Raw genomic sequence first — 19196 nt, forward strand, 5'->3', positions numbered from 1 at the left:
AGTGCACAACAAAGAACATTCCTGCGGTACCACCCGGAGTGCAAGTCCCCCGCTGATATGTCAGCAGCTAACTACGAGGAAGCAGAATTGCTTCTACTGCAGCGAGCCCAGAGAGACTCGTTCCCCGATGAATTGGCCTGTCTACAGGGAGGAAAGCCCGTCCCATCCGACAGCAGATTAATTCACCTGGCCCCCGAGAGCGACGCTCATACCCTCATCAGAGTGGGTGGTCGCCTACGCAGAGCCCCCAATCTACCGGATGACATTAAATACCCGATCGTATTGAACAGCCGACACAAGGTCACAGAGCTGATTATAAAGAAATACGATGAGGATGTACATCACGCAGGAGCAGAAAGAGTCTTCGCGGAAATCAGACGTCGTTACTGGATCCTACAAGGAAGAGAGGCGGTACGACGCTTCCAGCGAACATGTCTAGACTGCCGCAAGTGGCGCGCGCAGCCCAGCATACCAAGGATGGCTGACCTTCTTCCATGTCGCCTCCGAATCGGTGACAAGCCATTCCACTCAACGGGTATGGACTGCTTTGGCCCGCTGCACATAAAGAAAGGAAGAGGAACCGAGAAGCGGTGGGGTATTGTATTCAAATGCATGACCACCAGAGCGATACACATCGAGCTTCTCCCGACCATGAGCACAGACTCATTCCTTATGGCCTTCCGTAGATTCACATCACGGAAAGGAAGACCGTCTACCCTATTGTCCGATCATGGGACAAACTTCAAAGGCGGCGAAAGAGAGCTGAGAGAGAGCTTCCAAGCTATGGGCCCAGAACTTAAGACCCACCTCGCTCCAGCACAGGTTGATTTCCAATTCAACCCCCCAAACGCACCCCACTTCGGTGGCACTTGGGAACGAGAAGTGCGCTCCATAAAGACAGCCCTGTACGCAGTACTTGGGGCCCAGACTGTGGCGGAAGAAGTCCTAATGACAGTCCTCACGGAGATTGAGGGAGTACTTAACTCGAAGCCCCTCGGATATGTCTCCAGTGATGTGGCGGATATCGACCCAGTTACCCCCAACACACTCCTGATGGGGCGGCTAGATCCTGCATTACCACAGACAATGTACCGGCCTGAAGAAGCGAACGGCCGACGAATGTGGAGGTACAGCCAAGTATTAGCCGACAAGTTTTGGAACAGTTTCCTACTGCACTACCTACCGTCTCTACAGACCCGCCAGAAGTGGGTAAAGGAGAGAGACAATTTGACAGAAGGAACAGTCGTCATGATTATTGATCAATCACTGCCCAGAGCTATGTGGCCGGCCGGCCGCGTAAGCAAAGTGATCACCGGTGCCGACGGCAAGGTCCGAGCAGCTGAAGTGCTCGTCCAGGGTCGCACTTACACCCGTCCCGTGGCAAGGCTCATAGAACTGCCTCGACTCCCAGACACAATCGATGATGACCATGACCCTACAACCCTATGACTTTGTGAAGTTGACTGACCCCTACAGCAAACCCTTATGTGTAAATAGACAACGCGATTAATCTGTCTCTGTTTAACTGATTAGGTCTGGGACCTATTCAGGGGGTGGCTGTTGTGAAGGGCCAGATTAAACCGAATATATATATTTATTTATATATATATATTTAATTGTATTTGTATATTCTCTAATATTCCCTGATATCCCTTGTATATTCCTTGTACAATATGCATTGAATATCCATTCTAGCCTACTAAACATCCCATAATAGTCTCCATTCTACTATTGGTCGAGACCTTGGTGCCAGGCTGCCATACCCCTCAGACCCAGTTCAAACGTACCGCTCGACATGTACGAACAAGTCCTAGTTCCGCGTAGGAATTTGGCTACCGCACCACTAATGGGACTATTTGTTCATAGTGCGTATATATACTGCGCTACTAAAGTAGGACTTTCTTTTCAGTCCAGTTTCTTACCCTCCAATAGAGTCACAGACGTAAAGCCTCCCCGCGACGCCACGTGTGGGAGTAAGGCCAAGTTCGCCTACCATCGGTATTGAGACATCGTGTATATTGATATTTGAATAGTCATATTTGGCACTATATCGTCGAGTTGGACGTAGTCTATTAAGCTAATAATAGTCTGTTAATATAGTGCTTCGTGCGGTGAGAATACTACCGTAGTCAGTACCCCATCGTTTCGGGCAGAGAACTGGCTGCTTACCCAGGGTGGTTGACCCTATGTGAAGCTGCACCCGAGGAGCCCCAGAGCCGACGAGCGAGTGGACCTGTATACCGGATTATTCTACCGACGACAGCCCGCCTTCCCAGGCACGGATTATGCTTTGGATACTTTGATTATTCCATGGATAAAGACCCCCGACACTGCCGTGTGTTGGAACCCCCCCCCCTGGAGAGGACGCAAGGTGAGGAGACGCTCTGCAAGACGAGGTCGCTTCACGTCTCTCCCCCGTGGACCGGAGAGAGCCGGCCCACAAAGAGTCCACCTGCTTTCATCTGTGGTCCAAGGATCGCCGGCGCATTGAACGGCACTACAGTGGGTTCACCTGGGATACCCTTGGCCGGACGAGGCAGCCGGATTCTACCCCCCCCCCCCCCCTCCTACTCCTGTCGGCTTACAAGCGACCGGATTAACCCCCTCTAGTGTATCTAGTATAATCATTAAAGTATCATTGCTGTTATTCCTTAACTATTCCAGGTCGTATATTTACCACCTGCGCCTTCAGAGATTGGACATTCTCTATTGATATACCGACGAATACTCCTTGCCATAAAAGTGCATACTATTTCAATTCATAAATGTAATTAAGTGATTAAGTGCTTATTCTACACACCATCGCTGTGTAGAAATAAAGACCTGTTTCTAATTCGTACATTTGTGTTGGATCCGTTTCATCTACATGAGAGTGTTCATGATAATATATTTATGCCGTGTACTGGGTGGCCGAATATTAAGTACAAAGGTAGTGGTAGTAAGTATCATATCTAGTAATACAGTCAGGGAATTGTACCCCTCAGTTACAAAATGTGTGCTGAAGGGTCTGCAATTAGGTAAAATTAGACCTAAAATAATCCCCCTTTAAGTTAATATGTGGGAGTTAAGTTATTATTTACCACATAATGTTACACTGCTGCCTATTGATTGCATCTCAGGTTATATGACGGTGCTGCCATCTAGTGGGCCAGAGGTGGTTTAGTGTCCCCTCGTATCTGCGTCACTTCCTCTCTATGAGCTTATTGACGTTGAACTTGACCGGACCAACGGAAGAGAGCGGACGTACACACGGCGTTGCTCTCGTTAACGTTATAGTTTGACGGTGACCAAGTATGTAAAGTGGCTTACCAAGCGGACATTATACCACCAAGAGAGAGTGAGTTTTAGTACCCAGCTAATTTGATGTTTAGTAAACGTCTGGGATTAGCATATTACAGCAGACTATAGTATTCCCCATCTATCGTTACCAGTTAGCCGAAGCTAGCTAGCTCCGCTCTAATACCTAAAGTAGCTTCGGCTCATGCTTCGATAGCTGCTCTGTACTGGACATATCAGTCGATATATAACACAGACCAGAGAACATTTAGATAAGGTCTGTGTCGCTGTAAAGGGACACAACTAGTCCTACGAAGTAGCCATAGCAGTAACCTGTGGTACAGAGGGGACCAGCGTGTCTGCAGCAGCTGTCGGCGTGCGCCGTGCAGCACCACGGAGCGGAGCGAGACACTCGGACCACCACAGCGGAGCATCTGGTCTGCAGGAGCAGACTAGTGGCGCCTATTGGACCGGGCAGCGTCTTCCCGCCCTCATCAACACGCTAGGGGTGGGAATCACCAGTTTCATCATGATACGATACGATATTGATTCTTTGGACAACGATACGATATTTGCCGATATCACAAAGTCTCTCACGATACAATACGATACGATTAGATTCAGGTGCCTGCGATCGATATGAGATGATATCATATGCCCATTTAACACAATCAGTTATGAGACTCGCCACAGGATTTTCAAAATAAGAGTATCGATATGAATCGATCTTATTACATCGCATCGATCCGATTCGATCGTTGATAATTACATCGATGTATCGATCTGGATCGATGTATCGTCCCACCCCTACAACACGCAGCGGTCTACTACTCCTCATCACCTCCATCTCTCTCATCCTGCAGAGGGAATTGTTCCTCTGTCACAGTGGTAACCGCGGCAACGTTTGGCCAGAACACTTTATTATAACTATTTGGGCGCCCATCTAAATTTAGTAATAGTATTTAATCAGGCTTTGTGTAATGTGATAACAATATTTTGTATGTATCTTTTTCCCCTTTTTTGCTTATATAAAAGCATTATGTTTCAAACAGTTTCCTCGCTCTTTCTAGTTTAGGTGACTCCATTTTAAGTTATTCACTCAGTTGTGTATTTGGTACAATTAGTTTAAGAGTTAAGGCATCCTACCACACCCCCTAAGGTGATAATTATATACAGTCCTCTAAGCTCCCGCACAATTTGGTCACTTCGAGCCGGAGTTAAACCAGATAGGATGTCACAAAAGAGCGAGGTAGGTTCAAAGGGCCCCCCCCCCCCCTTCCCTGAAGGGAAGACACGTGCTCCTAGGGAGCGTAGATTACCCTCCCGACTAGATGACTGTGTCCTGGGTACACCCAGTAGCCCTAGTTCGGAGAGCAATCAGCATATGCTAAACACATCAGCTGACCGGACAGTAGGGGACTTTACAACCCAGACGGCAGGCACACCCCAGTTAGTAGAGGGTGCTGCTGCCACACCACAGTTAGATCAGACGGCAGGCACACCCCAGCTAGTAGAGGGTGCTGCTGCCACACCGCAGTTAGATCAGACTCTGAGAACAGAGTCAGACCCGACTGACACCCCCCAGCGGCCTGAAGAGAAGAAGAGACACCAGGTGGCAGTCTCGGGTAGTAAAGACATAACTACCTTCTCGCCACTGGATACCGCCAACCAAGATGAGTATGATGAGCAAGATGAGTCTGAAGAAGAAGAGGAGAGTGACTCAGCTGAAAACGACTCGCAACCCGGAGAGGATATCAATCCCCCAGACAGAGTGGAGCTACGCGGCAGGCAGGACTTCAATCACTTCCAACCGGGAGAGTTCTTCCTAGACACTCGCAGAACTAGTAGGCCCCCCAGCAGAGCACAAAGCAGAGGGAGCGTTACAAGCCAAACAGAATTCATGTTCCAATGCATGCAACAACAACGCGAAGATGCGCTCGCAAGAGAGGCTCAACGACGCCAAGATGCGCTCGACAGAGAGAGAAGAGCCGCGGAAGCACTGGAGCGGGAGCGCGATAGAGCGGCAGCCCAGGCCTTGGAGTACACCCGGCTCGCTACCGCCCAACTGCAATCGGCCTCTGCCTCCAGGCAATCATCAAGAGCATCCACTAGGAATAACTCACCCCAGCGCCGCCAGCCTGAAAGGGAGGAGCACCCGGCTACGTATCCCCGACCCCGAAGAAGGGACAAGGCCGACTCCGAAGACCTGGAAAGGCGACTGGCTCGTCTGCAGGAGGAATATACGGCACCAGGAGAGGTGCCACCCCGCTCTCAATGTGAGCGGCTACCCGCCACACACAGAGCAACCTCCAGATCCCATCAACATTGGCCCGTAACTGCACCGGCCCCTAGGTACGACCCGCTCCCACAGCGCCCACCAGGGAGCGCCATCCCATTCTTCAAAGACAATTCTAGAAGTCAGTACCATGACATGAGGATGTGTCTGGAGTTCCTCCTGGGCGCCGCCAACCACAGCGAGCAACAGAAGTTCCTCGAGCTGTCTATGCACTGTACGCTGCCTGCGGCCAAGCTCATATGCACTGCCAACGCATACTCCCCCACCCCCTATACTTCGTCTCTCCAGGCCCTGGACGAGCGCTGGGGACGCCCGTGGGACCACATAGTGGAGGAGATCCACGAGCTGGGAGAAATGGCAGACATAAAGGACGACCACGCCCTGGACGCATACTCCTTGAAGGTACAGGCTCTGGTGAGCCTCCTGACGTTCCAAGGAGCCGCCGGCCGCACTGAGCTCTATGCAGGCTCCAACGTAGAACGCTTCGTCAGGAAGCTTCCAAAGGAAAGGGAAGAGAGGTTCCGACGGGAACACGAGCGTCTCCACCCCCAACAGCCACTGTCTACCCTGATGGAGCTCTCAGAGTTCCTGAAGTCGGAGATGAGGCACATCCGCCTCCCCAAGCGGGAAGAGCCGAGAGGCAATGGACGCAGTGGACGAGACAAGTCAGACCGAACAGGGCGGCCCGTTAGGGTGCTGACCACCGTACATGAAACCACATCAAAGGAGCACCAAGGGCCCCCGAAAGGCCAACGAGGCTTCTCCTCCCAGAAGAAAGGAGAGAAGAAGACTCCGCCGCCATGCCAGTGCTGCACAGAGGTCCACTGGCTAGACAACTGTCCCGTGTTCAAGGAGAAGACTACAGAGGAAAAGAAACAGTGGATAATAGAGAATAAGCGGTGCTGGAAGTGCGCCCGTGAGCACCGAGCAAAGGACTGCACCCTCAAGGGACCCTGCAGACAGAGCGGGTGCGGGAAGATCCACCTCACGGCCCTCCACGACCTCAACAATAGAGACGACAAGGCTAAGCCTTATGTGGCGGAAGTCCGTGATGAGCCCTCTAGAGAGCTACGCAACTACTACGTGGGCCCCGTGAGAGGCAGCACTCCCCGCGTGCTGTTGAAGATTGTGCCGGTGGTCCTGCGGAACCGCGACAAGACTCTGGAGACCTACGCGGTTATTGACGATGGCTCGGAGCGCACGCTGCTGATGCGTGAGGCTGCCATCGCCCTTGGACTCGTGGGCGACGCAGAGGAGCTGGATCTCCTCACCATCCAACCAGGGCGCACCACTATTCGAGGAGAAAGTGTGGCCCTCACCCTCACACCGGCCGGACGGCCGAAGGAAGTCTTCAAAGTGAGCCGCGTATTCACAGCTGCCGGGTTGTGCCTCTCCAGTTACGGCTACCCGATGGAGTCCCTCATGAAGAGGTACCCACATCTCCGTAATCTGGGGATCAACGCTGCAATGGAGGTGAAGCCCACCCTCCTGCTCGGCTCCGATAATGTGAACCTCACTTTACCCAAGCACATCATCCCGGGTCCACCCGGATGTCCCGTCGCCCTGGAGACTCCGCTAGGCTGGACCCTGCAGGGCCCCATCAGTCTAAGAAATCTGAACGCCCGTCAGACCCACTGCCTCTTCATTGGAGCGGGGCAAGAAGACGAGGCATTGCTGGAGAATGTTCAGAGGTTATGGCAGCTGGACATTGCTCCATACAAAAACGAGAAGATACACACTCGCTCCAAAGAAGATAAGGCGGCGATGGATCTTCTCCAAGCCAAGACCAAGCGTGTCTGCGTGCGCGGTGTCCTCAGATACGCCACACCGCTCTTGAGAAGAGAGCCCATGCCGACCTTCAAGGTTCCCCCAGGAGTAGCGAAGCCGTGTCTGCTTAGCACTGAAAGAAGACTCAGCAGAGACCCCGAGACGGCTGCCGCCTACGCCACAGAAATGAGCAAGCTCATAGAGTCTGGACTAGTCAGGAGGCTGAAGCCTGAGGAGGCGGAAAGGAGTACCGAGTCATGGTACCTTCCACACCATAACGTTAAGCACAACGGAAAGAACAGAGTGGTCTTTAATTGCAGCTTTCAAGTGCGCCAGCAGAACCTCAACCGCTATCTCCTGCCCGGTCCGACTCTGACCCCTCCTCTCCTCGGAGTCATGGTGCGCTTCCGACGACAGAAGACCGCCATCAGTGGCGACATCAAACGCATGTTCCATCAGGTGTGTTTGCTCGACGAAGATAAGCCACTCATGAGGTTCTTGTGGAGAGAAAACCCAGACGACCCGGAACCGTCCATCTATCAGTGGGAGGTGCTGCCCTTCGGGACGACCTGCAGCCCGTGTTGCGCCACCTACGCCCTGCAGCTTCATGTCGACGACGGCGCCGCACCCCCCGGAGTCTCCGATGCTGTCCACCACAGTTTCTATGTGGACAACTGCCTCCACAGCGTGGAGACCGCGGAAGAGGCCTACAAGCTGGTGCATGACATACGCACCTTCCTGGCCACCGCTGGCTTTGAGGTCCGCCAGTGGGCCACCAACAACCCTGAGGTCGTCCGAGACCTCCCAGACGAAGCGAAGGCTGACAGCAGCGAGACCTGGCTCTCCCAGTCAAGTGAGGACGCCCATGAAATGACTCTGGGTCTCCTCTGGCGTTTCAAGTCTGACACCCTGTGTTACCGGCAAAAGAAAATCGAGACTCGCCATTACGTAACCAGGAGGTCGATCTACAGTACTCTGGCGAGTCAATATGACCCGTTGGGTTACATCAACCCCTACACGACTCGTGCCAAGGCTCTGGTCAGCGAGCTGTGGACTGAGGCGAAGGGATGGGATGACCCCCTACCAGAGACACTCGGGGCGAAGTGGAAGAAGAGCTCCCCACCCTCCAACAGATCGAGTTTCCCAGGAGCTACTTTCCCTCGAGCGTCAGTCTGACCGGCAGCCAGCTCTCCCTTCATGTATTCTGTGACGCGTCTGAGAAGGCATATGGTGCAGTAGCGTACCTGCGCGCGGTGGAGCCCGACGACACAGTCCACGTCTCCTTCATTCTTGCACGCTCAAGAGTTGCACCCAAGAAGCAGCAATCCATTCCCCGGCTGGAGCTCTGCGCAGCTCTAAGTGGAGCCCAGTTGGGAAAGATGCTGAAGGAAGAGCTGCACCTCCCCCTTCACGCGGTGTCGATGTGGTCTGACTCCACAACAGTCATCCAGTGGATCCAGTCGACTTCGTGCAGATATAAAGTATTCGTAGGAACAAGGGTGACAGAGATCCAAGAGCTTGTGGGGATCAGCTGCTGGCGATACGTTTCGACAGATGTTAACCCGGCGGACGTGATCACCAGAGGTGCGACCCTCGAGGAATTGGCACGTCCCAACCTCTACCACCGTGGACCCGACTACCTACGCAAGCCAGAAGAAGACTGGCCTTCTCCTGCGAACTTGGAGAACGCAGAGGTGGAGGTGGAACTTAAGAAGTCCATCTTCTGCGGCCTCACTGGACTCCAAGACCCTTCAAATACTGACGGTCCCAAGGTTGAGGATTGCCAGACCCTAGAAGAGCTCCAAGTACGTACCTTCCACCACCGGAACCCCGGTCCCGGAGACCCGACCCCTCTCAGCGCCGACGACTACGCCGCAGCTGAGATCATGTTGCTGCAGAGGGTGCAGCGGGAGGTCTTCCAGATCGAGATGGCGTGCTTGGGACGGAAGATGGAGCTACCAAGAGACAGCAAGCTGAGGCTACTGGCCCCCGAACTGGACGAGAAAGACCTCATACGTGTCGGAGGCCGCCTACGACGGGCTCAGGGCCTCACTGAGGACAGCAAACACCCCATCCTACTCCCCTCGAAGCATCCGGTGACTAACTTGGTGATTCGTCACTATGACACCAAATTGTATCACCCTGGAGCGGAGCGGCTCTTCGCGGAGCTCAGGAGAAGGTTCTGGATACTTCGCGGCCGGGAGGCTGTGCGGCGTTACCAACGGTCATGCACAGACTGCCAGAAGCTCAGAGCCCAACCCATCATGCCACGAATGGCTGACCTCCCATCCTGCCGCCTCCGTCTCCAAGAAGCGCCCTTCCACAACACGGGCATGGACTGCTTCGGGCCCTTCACCATCAAGGCGGAGATCGGGAGAGCAACTGCTAAGAGATGGGGAATCATCTTCAAGTGCCTCACCACGAGAGCCGTCCATCTCGAGGTGTTGGCTGAAATGACAACAGACAGCTTCCTCCAGTCATTCCGTCGATTTACTGGAAGGAGAGGGCGACCCCATACCTTATGGTCTGATCACGGGACGAATTTCAAGGGAGGAGAAGCTGAACTCATCAAGAGTTACCACCAGATGAGTGAGGAGTTGAGGGACGAGCTGGCCTCCCAACAGGTCACCTTCTCCTACAACCCTCCAAATGCACCCCACTTCGGTGGAACGTGGGAGAGAGAGGTCAAGTCAGTAAAGGCTGCTCTAGCAGCCGCGCTCAGAGGACAGGTTCCGAAGGCAGAGGTCTTCAACACCGTGCTGGTGGAGATTGAAGCCATTCTGAATTCCAAGCCACTGGGGTACGTCAGTAGCGACGCGGCCGATCTCGACCCCATAACACCCAACAGCCTTTTGATGGGGCGGCGAGACGCGGCCCTTCCCTTTGCGGTCTACGCCTCCACCGAGATCATCGGCAGAAGACAATGGAGGTATAGTCAGGCTTTAGCCGACCAATTCTGGAAGAGGTTCACCACCGAATATCTCCCATCGCTGCAAGGCCGCCGCAAGTGGATCACTGAAAGAGGCAACCTAGAACCAGGAACCCCAGTCATGATCGTGGATCAGGCGCTTCCCCGAGCCCGCTGGCTCACCGGAGGGGTGAAGAGTGTGGTAAAAGGGCAAGACGGAAGAGTCCGCTCTGCTATCGTGGAGGTCGGAGGAAGAACATACCACAGACCAGTGGCTCGACTGATCCGACTACCCCCGTACTCTGACTCTGACCAGCCTGAGTGACTACTAGACATTCAGCAGACCTCAGTACTGATTAGCGCCGCAAATCAGGGGGCGGCTGTGCTGAAGGGTCTGCAATTAGGTAAAATTAGACCTAAAATAATCCCCCTTTAAGTTAATATGTGGGAGTTAAGTTATTATTTACCACATAATGTTACACTGCTGCCTATTGATTGCATCTCAGGTTATATGACGGTGCTGCCATCTAGTGGGCCAGAGGTGGTTTAGTGTCCCCTCGTATCTGCGTCACTTCCTCTCTATGAGCTTATTGACGTTGAACTTGACCGGACCAACGGAAGAGAGCGGACGTACACACGGCGTTGCTCTCGTTAACGTTATAGTTTGACGGTGACCAAGTATGTAAAGTGGCTTACCAAGCGGACATTATACCACCAAGAGAGAGTGAGTTTTAGTACCCAGCTAATTTGATGTTTAGTAAACGTCTGGGATTAGCATATTACAGCAGACTATAGTATTCCCCATCTATCGTTACCAGTTAGCCGAAGCTAGCTAGCTCGGCTCTAATACCTAAAGTAGCTTCGGCTCATGCTTCGATAGCTGCTCTGTACTGGACATATCAGTCGATATATAACACAGACCAGAGAACATTTAGATAAGGTCTGTGTCGCTGTAAAGGGACACAACTAGTCCTACGAAGTAGCCATAGCAGTAACCTGTGGTACAGAGGGGACCAGCGTGTCTGCAGCAGCTGTCGGCGTGCGCCGTGCAGCACCACGGAGCGGAGCGAGACACTCGGACCACCACAGCGGAGCATCTGGTCTGCAGGAGCAGACTAGTGGCGCCTATTGGACCGGGCAGCGTCTTCCCGCCCTCATCAACACGCAGCGGTCTACTACTCCTCATCACCTCCATCTCTCTCATCCTGCAGAGGGAATTGTTCCTCTGTCACAGTGGTAACCGCGGCAACGTTTGGCCAGAACACTTTATTATAACTATTTGGGCGCCCATCTAAATTTAGTAATAGTATTTAATCAGGCTTTGTGTAATGTGATAACAATATTTTGTATGTATCTTTTTCCCCTTTTTTGCTTATATAAAAGCATTATGTTTCAAACAGTTTCCTCGCTCTTTCTAGTTTAGGTGACTCCATTTTAAGTTATTCACTCAGTTGTGTATTTGGTACAATTAGTTTAAGAGTTAAGGCATCCTACCACACCCCCTAAGGTGATAATTATATACAGTCCTCTAAGCTCCCGCACAAAATGGATAATCGATTTTCCAGCCTGCTTCTATAGCGTGCATAAGTACACATATACTATCGATATTCTAGCGTTTATTTGAAAACTATTCATAAATAGGCCGAAAAATGACAACGTTTTTTGTGTATTCCAGTATATTCCACTAAAGGGCGATTATCACAGAAGCTTCTGAAATTTTCTGGAACTTTCATAAAACTAGGGGAAGGGGGGTTCAGAGGGAGCATGTCTATGTTCCCTGGGTCATATGTTCCCCGAGTCACATGTTCCAGCTTTGATTGATTGAAAATTTTAGACCACCAGCCCCGATTCCAAACTCTAACCTTAACCAGTTCGAAAGAGGGCCTAAGCTTAACCAGTTCGAAACAAGGCGGACATTAATAATTAATAAAAAAATAAGAATTAATAAAATTTTCAATCTATTAATCAATCAAGCGAGGAACATAGGACCCGAGGAACATAGGACCGGGGAACATAGGGATGATCCCGGTTCAGAGATGCATCACAAGCACAGGGACCAGAATTCCTTGCTACGCCCCTGGGGCCTAACTACTACTACACACATTATCCAATGTCCATACAACTTGTGTAACATTGTCTGGAATACTTTAATGTAACCTGTATAACATAATGTACATAATTATACTACAACTATGATATATATCTGATTAGCACTATTACTCAGTAGTAGTAATTTATATATTTTATATCCAGTTTAATCACCTGTACATTGTATAGTTATTTTCGTTATACTGTATTGTATATTAATGACAATACATTTGAATCTAATCTAATCCGTTTAACGTAACGTTAGTTAGCCTACATCATCCGGCAGATTCACTTCAACTCCCAGATCAAGGAGGAATTCCACGATCTTTGTGTGTCCGGCCGAGCAAGCCCAGTGTAGAGCAGTTCTCTGGTCCTGTGGGGGTCAAAGAGAGACATTTGATGAAGCAAAAAAAAACGACAGGCAGATGGCTATATGACTGGTCTCTCTCCACATACTGGTGTTCATCATACCTGGTCCGTTTTGCAGGCGAGCGTTTTGTCTGTTAAAATGCATTGCTTTAATTTGTCAAACTGCCCCGTGTAGGCGAAATTACAGACCTCCACATTTGACACAGTTCCCTCCATTATAAAGTAAAAAAACAAGCAAAAATAGTAATTTATTAATAATAAGACGCTAGTTACTCGCAGTTATTCTCTGACATGACTTGCTTGTGAACGACTGGATGACTAGTCTTTTCCCCCCTTCCGGCTTGCGGCTCTGCAGATATACCCTACTCCCTTCCGCTTTAGAATGCGGCGTTGTTGTCGTTTTGCTTCAAAATAAAGGTACCTACCGTTCAACTATTAATTTCCATCATCGAAACACTGGAACTTGTTTTTATTTTGAAGGATATCATTTGGTGACCTACGGAAGTAAAACATTCGCAACATGGTTTCCTCTTAGCTGCTGTTAGCTGTTGAAAGTTAGCTGCTAAATATTACAGTCGAGCCCTTTGAACAGAACAAACCGGGCAGAACACGTTAACCGGAATTAATATCGGCACCGGTCCAAAAAACCTTATGGCGTCAACAAGTTCAACAACAGCACTTGTGAGTTTACTTTACTGACTTAACTGTATTGTTATGCTTCAGACAACTAGTTAGCTTAACCGTTTGTGTCAAGGCTCATAAAGCAAGCATGATGTTAGCCTCTATCTGAACTAAATATCTGTAAATCTGATCTGTTATCATCACATCCTACCTCTCATCAGGACTTCAGGACCCACGTTGACCAGTATTGCAGATATTCGGAGGAATTTACAACAATCTATTATGATTGCATGGATAAGAAAAGGAGGGTGAGTGACGGTCCTGTGTATGTTGTCCCTTAAGCAAATCTATGTGGGGATACTATGTTCATATCAACATTCATAAGAGTTTGATATGTGGATGGAAAATAAGCGTTTTGGAATTTATTGGCCCATCATAAAGCAAATGTTTACAAACATTACCAAAGTGAACATACATTTTATTTTCACAGCCACAAACTACAGCAAATACAAAACTCATATTTAGTTAGGTGTATGTTATCTAGTCCTTGAATCAAGAGAGGGTCTGAATCTTTAACATACTTGCTTTTATTCAGAAAAACCCTGCCTCACATTCACAGAAGGAACCTGCCCCTATGGCCACTGGTCAGTCGTCACCCCACTGAAGCAACTGAGCGGTACCTCCAGTGGTTCTCAAAAACCTTTTCATGTCAAGGACCCTGGCGTAAATTAGACCCCAGACCCCTATTTGATACAGGTTTTGCTTTTAGATATGTTCATTATTCTATGATATACTGTAGATGAGGAGAGAGTGAAAGTGAAACCTATGACACGAATAATGTTCCTTACGGATTAAATGATAGTCAAATTAGACTATTCCTCATTTAGCTAGAGACTCTCTGGAACCCCACCAAGGACCCCTATCTCCCAGTCAAATCACCATGGTTACTGTGTCCTGGGAGTTAAATCACCACAGGTCGGTCGGTTACTGTCATAGTGTCCTGGGAGTCATTCCACTATTCAGAGCAGCTCTAAGGAAACTATAAAAAAGGAAGGGTTGTGTAGCGCGTGAACGCACATTGGTGCCAAGTGTAGAAACTTTTGGTTCGGCCGACATCAAGTTGAATGGGATCAGCATCCTCGTTTATGACCAGTGGCGTAATTTCAGTAAAAGCCAAGGTATGGCAAGGAGGGAGGGAGGGTGGGTGAAGGTGGAATTTTGTCAAATCAGTTGTGCAATAGTCACTTTTGGTGAGTTGTTTCTATACAATTCACTTATATGACATTTAGGTATGACGCAGGACTACAAAAGCATTTAGTATAGAAATGTGTCAACAGACTAAAGCAGGGAACCACAATATTTTGCATAGAAATTATGCTGAGCAGAATGTAATATCATAACTGTCTATAATTTTTCTTGCAATTGAGCCAATTTTCCTTGGTTTTGAGGTGTGTGTTCAACAGAATGTAGTATCAAAAACACGTTCACAAAAAGTATGGGTTACTGAATGCTGAACTGCACTGTTATAATCACTAAGCCATTGTAAGACCTTAGAGATGCTGTGTTTACTAGCTTTCAGCACGGCAGTTTAGGCTATTATTAGGCATTTCAATTTATTTTCTATTCTTGCGAATAGCATTGTGGACATTTTCTAATGCTCGTATAAGGAACTGTGGTCAGTCGCAGTGAGGATCTCCGTCGACTGACGCCGGCTGGCTGGCTCCGGCTGGAACCGTGGCTCGCCGGCTGTGTGGGCCGGCGCCGGCCGAGTTCGCCCCGTGCGGGGTGTGCTAGCCGGCCGGTGCTGATCAACAAAGATCCTCACTGCGACTGCCGATGGTTATGATAACTAACTAATCACGGTGAGGGTCTTTGTTGATTGACGTTGGCTGGCTGGCACACCCCGCATGGAGCGGACTCGGCCGGCACCGGCCAGTGTAGCCAGCGAGCTACGACTCTAGTCGAGGCTGGCCGGCCGACAGGGATCCTCACTGCGACTGCCGATGGCCACGACAACCGGCGCAGCGTGCCGCGGTGGCTCCTGTTGGCGCTGCGGTCGTGCCACTGATGCCCATTGCCAGCGTTCGTTGGACGAGCTATGCCGGCTCTCGTCTCAACTAGTTTGTTGTTCTTCATTCCAGAAGGTTGCTTCCGGTAAACTAGCGCAACGTCACCACTGACAGCAGCGCTGTGCTCCAATAGGAAGGCATTCGCATGCATAAATGAATAAATAATAATAAAAAAAAGTACTGTTTTTCCCCCCAAACGCCGTATAGTATCATTTCGAACACTCTAGTACCGCGGACGCGGTACTATACTAATACCGGTATACCATGCAACCCTATTGTTAACTAGCTAATGTCTGAAGGGTCTGCAGAGGCTGCAGCCATGAATTATGAATAGATATAGCGAATAAACGAAATAACTATCCCAAAAACGAGTTAACTCGTTGTTGGCGCTGAACGCATGGCGGGCAATAACGAGTTAACTCATTCTTGGCGCAGATTGTGTTAAAGGTGCTATAGATAAAAAAAATTATGTAGAGTAATCATTCAAATAAATTGAGCTTTTAGAAAGGTGCATAATAAAAGTATTGCTTTTCACCCACAAATTATGAATGAAAGAATGTATAATTTTAAAAGTTTGTGGGTCCAAAATTAAAGTTGTTTACATGTTGCAGGCATGTATCCCCTCCCTACTTCCCCACGTGGAATGCACCTGATGGATACAATTACATGCTGGTTGCTCTAGTGCGACATGTGGCTGAGATCTATCCATAGCATATTTAAGCCTGATCAAATTATGATCGTTCTTTTGTTAAAAATAAATAAACCATTAATGTCTGCAATTATTTTCTTTAAGCAGAGCTATTGAATTACCAAGCAAGCATATCTTATATTGTTTTTACTTATTTTAATATACTTTAAGTGTGCACTATGCTGCTATATTATCTAGGGCTAGGTAAATACAAATACCTGATCGGGACTCCATATTGGCAGATTCTCTACAGGATTGGGAGCAAAAGGACTTGGTCGGGACAACCCTACTAAACATTTGAATGCTAATTCTACAATAGGCCTATATCACAATATCATCTTTTGAAGGCAATGAATGACATTTTAACCAATGACGACAAGACCTTCATATAGCACACCTCTAATTATGATGTAGGGAAATATTAATTGTTACCTTAAAAGTCCCAATCAGGGATCCAAATGTAAACAAAGCCCCACCATCAAAAATGTATATGAAAAAAAAGTTTCCATTCTCTAGTTGATTGACTGAGCTCTTGATAAGAGCTCAGTCAAAGTTCAGCTAAATATGAATTTTAAATTGTATGCGTTTTGTGATTAAAAAGGTAATGTCTGTAATGTTTTACTAGAGTAAAATGGATTCTGATTTACAATGGATTAAGAAAGTTACAAATGGCTTCTTCAAGAATGTATGTCAACATACCCATCGATCAGGGGCTTTAATATTGATTGATGAATGCCTGTCAACATGTCTTGGTTTTGACCTAGAACCTGACACGACTGTACCTGGACAAAGCAACCCTAGTGTGGAATGGAAACAGGGTGTCAGGCCAGGATGCCTTGGGACAATTCTATGAGACGCTTCCGTCCAGCGAGTTCCTAGTCCAAACTCTGGACTGCCAGCCGGTTCATGGTGAGACTCCCTCTCGTTCAAAAATCAATACAATCACATTGTCCTCAACGAGGTGACGGTGGATTTGGGAGGTAGAAATGGTCATCTGGTGATCAGAAGGTTCCCAGTTAGATTCCGGCTCCTCCCCGCAGCATGTCGGAAGTGTCCAGGTTGGCTGCCTCGGCTGGTGGGTGTGTGAATGTATGAATGAGACTTAAGTTGTGAAGCGCTTTGGATAAAAACACTTATATTAATTCTGTCCATTTATAAAAAGCTTCCAACACACAAATCTCATGCTTAGACTAAATCAAAGCCAAAGTTGTGATTTGTCAAAATGTGACAGTTATTTAATTGTTATTTTTTTTCCTGAATCAAGGGTTTTACATTAATTCCTACGACCCAAAGTATGAATGCTGTGGTTTTCATCCCTGCATTCCTTGACTTTATCCTAGATTTCTTTCCTATGATTATTTCAAAGCACATTGATAAATGAAGGCCAGTCTTTAACTTAGTTACTTCTACGTCTTACATTCCTCACAATAACCATCTGCAACATGCTTACTAGAATCATACATAATTTCTTCTAGTCTAAAAATAAAAAAGGGGAATCGTGGATCTTCCCATTTCGACGACCACAAGGCAGTAAAGCAGTCTATTCTAAAACTGAAACTTTAGCCCTTGTTCAAAACATCGATCTCCCTCGTCTGTTCACAGAACAAGCGACCCAAGGCCAGACGACGTTGCTGGTGGCGACCTGCGGCACGGTGAAGTTTGAAGGAAACAAACTGCGTTTCTTCAACCAGAACTTCCTCTTGACGGCTCTGACCAGCGACCAGCCTGTTTGGAAGATCGCCAGTGACTGTTTCCGCTTCCAAGACTGGAACAACAGCTGAACCCCCTCTCCCCCCCCCCCCCCCCCTTTATTTTTTTATTTATAAATGCAACATTTCTTTTAATCTGGTAGCAGACAAACAATATACATTTTGAATTTCTTTCTCCTTTTGTAATAAAAATGAAAACAGTGGACAGCATTGAATACAAAAGGACATTTATTTATTCACCACAATGTTACGCAAAGTATGTGATCCTAACGACAGAATAAATATGTATTGGTATCACAGAAATGTCAACGAAAGAAGCACTCAAGGAGAACGTGACCTGCCACAGTCTGTTCAATGTTGTGAAGAAATTAATCTCTGTAACGATAACTTTAAACATACATTAGAAAACATTCCTGCATCAGAACAGTTTCTTTAGGTAATATTTTAGAACCAAATTTGTACATTAACCCATTGTGTTAACCGAGGTAAAATATGCACAGTATTACAGGTCTGTTATCACCGTTAGCCTAAAGAAAACTAGCATAATAGCTTAGCTCTGCATGCTTACTGATAAATAATGTTAAGGTGCCAACATGAGGACAAGAGCTTAAAGGGGCAGTTCACCCAAAATAATAATTTCAGTCGTGCTTTAGAACCCCCCCCCCAATATTCTTTCTTTGGGTGCTTTGAGCGCCACAAGCCAAGTGCCGCTCAGTTCCATTGAAGTGACACATATAATCACAAACTCTCTGGATGGATAGATGGCACTCCGGGGGAAGCTTGTTTTCAACTTTGGGTCAACTACCCCTTAGATGGTTCACTACTTGCCAATTTGATATATTAAACATTTTCCATTATAATATTCCTGAGTTATGTGGACGTTTTACACATTTGGTCTGACAGTCTCAATGTGTTTATGGACACAACAAAAATAAAAGTACAAAATAAAGCAATATCATGGCTGGCCAGGACACATGCATAAATAGAGCTGACCATCAGCAACACTTGTTTCCAAAGTTCCAAGCTAGGGAGTGTAATTCAGGGAGTAGGATTCTACAGAGACCAGTTAGCCAGCCAACTTAAAAAAACAAAGACAGTTTCTGATATTTAGTTTATAATCGAGTACCTCAGACAAAAAACCATATAAGTCTATTTTAAATTTACAAAAGAGCAATGTTTCCAAACTATTACAGTGTTATGTTCACTTCACTTATAGTTAAAGATAGAGGTTGAGTACTTTCTTGTGATGTATCACAAGATGATTTAGATTAACTTCACAACTGCAAATACATGGGCTGTCCAAAAGGTTCTAAAAAAACAGACTTATATGGTTCTTCAGTGCAAGAGTTAAATGATCAATATGTGTTTTAATCACATTTCTAACCCAATTATTCTAGTTTTACAG

At 47.9% G+C, this 19196-nt stretch overlaps 2 protein-coding genes across 2 annotated transcripts in view; one reads left to right on the forward strand and one right to left on the reverse strand.

Moving 5' to 3' along the window:
* The window catches only part of psmd10 (proteasome 26S subunit, non-ATPase 10), a 29845-nt gene extending 16802 nt beyond the window's left edge, over positions 1-13043 (reverse strand). Inside the window, exons 1-2 of the mRNA XM_084331570.1 lie at positions 12807-13043; positions 12610-12708 (exon numbers count right to left, since the gene is read on the reverse strand). Coding sequence (XP_084187696.1) covers positions 12610-12708; positions 12807-12920 — 213 coding nt within the window. The 5' untranslated portion in view covers positions 12921-13043. The remainder of the gene's footprint in view (positions 1-12609; positions 12709-12806) is intronic.
* A 192-nt stretch (positions 13044-13235) lies between these two features.
* nxt2 (nuclear transport factor 2-like export factor 2) lies at positions 13236-19096 on the forward strand. The gene is made up of 4 exons (XM_084332339.1): positions 13236-13385; positions 13547-13633; positions 16847-16991; positions 17685-19096. Exons 1-4 carry the CDS (start codon positions 13356-13358, stop codon positions 17861-17863), a joined length of 441 nt encoding a protein of 146 aa, XP_084188465.1. The 5' UTR covers positions 13236-13355; the 3' UTR covers positions 17864-19096.
* Positions 19097-19196: the final 100 nt, after the last annotated feature.

The sequence above is a fragment of the Notolepis coatsorum genome, assembly GCF_963971535.1.
Source record: "Notolepis coatsorum genome assembly, chromosome: 16".
Classification (NCBI taxonomy): domain Eukaryota; kingdom Metazoa; phylum Chordata; class Actinopteri; order Aulopiformes; family Paralepididae; genus Notolepis; species Notolepis coatsorum.

What these genes read in the sequence shown, in the direction of transcription:
- nxt2 (XM_084332339.1), top strand. Translation starts at nt 13,356, where the DNA reads ATGGCGTCAACAAGTTCAACAACAGCACTT. An exon ending in GCATGGATAAGAAAAGGAGG is followed by an intron (nt 13,634 to 16,846) that starts GTGAGTGACGGT and finishes GTTTTGACCTAG; the next exon opens with AACCTGACACGACTGTACCT. An exon ending in GGACTGCCAGCCGGTTCATG is followed by an intron (nt 16,992 to 17,684) that starts GTGAGACTCCCT and finishes GTCTGTTCACAG; the next exon opens with AACAAGCGACCCAAGGCCAG.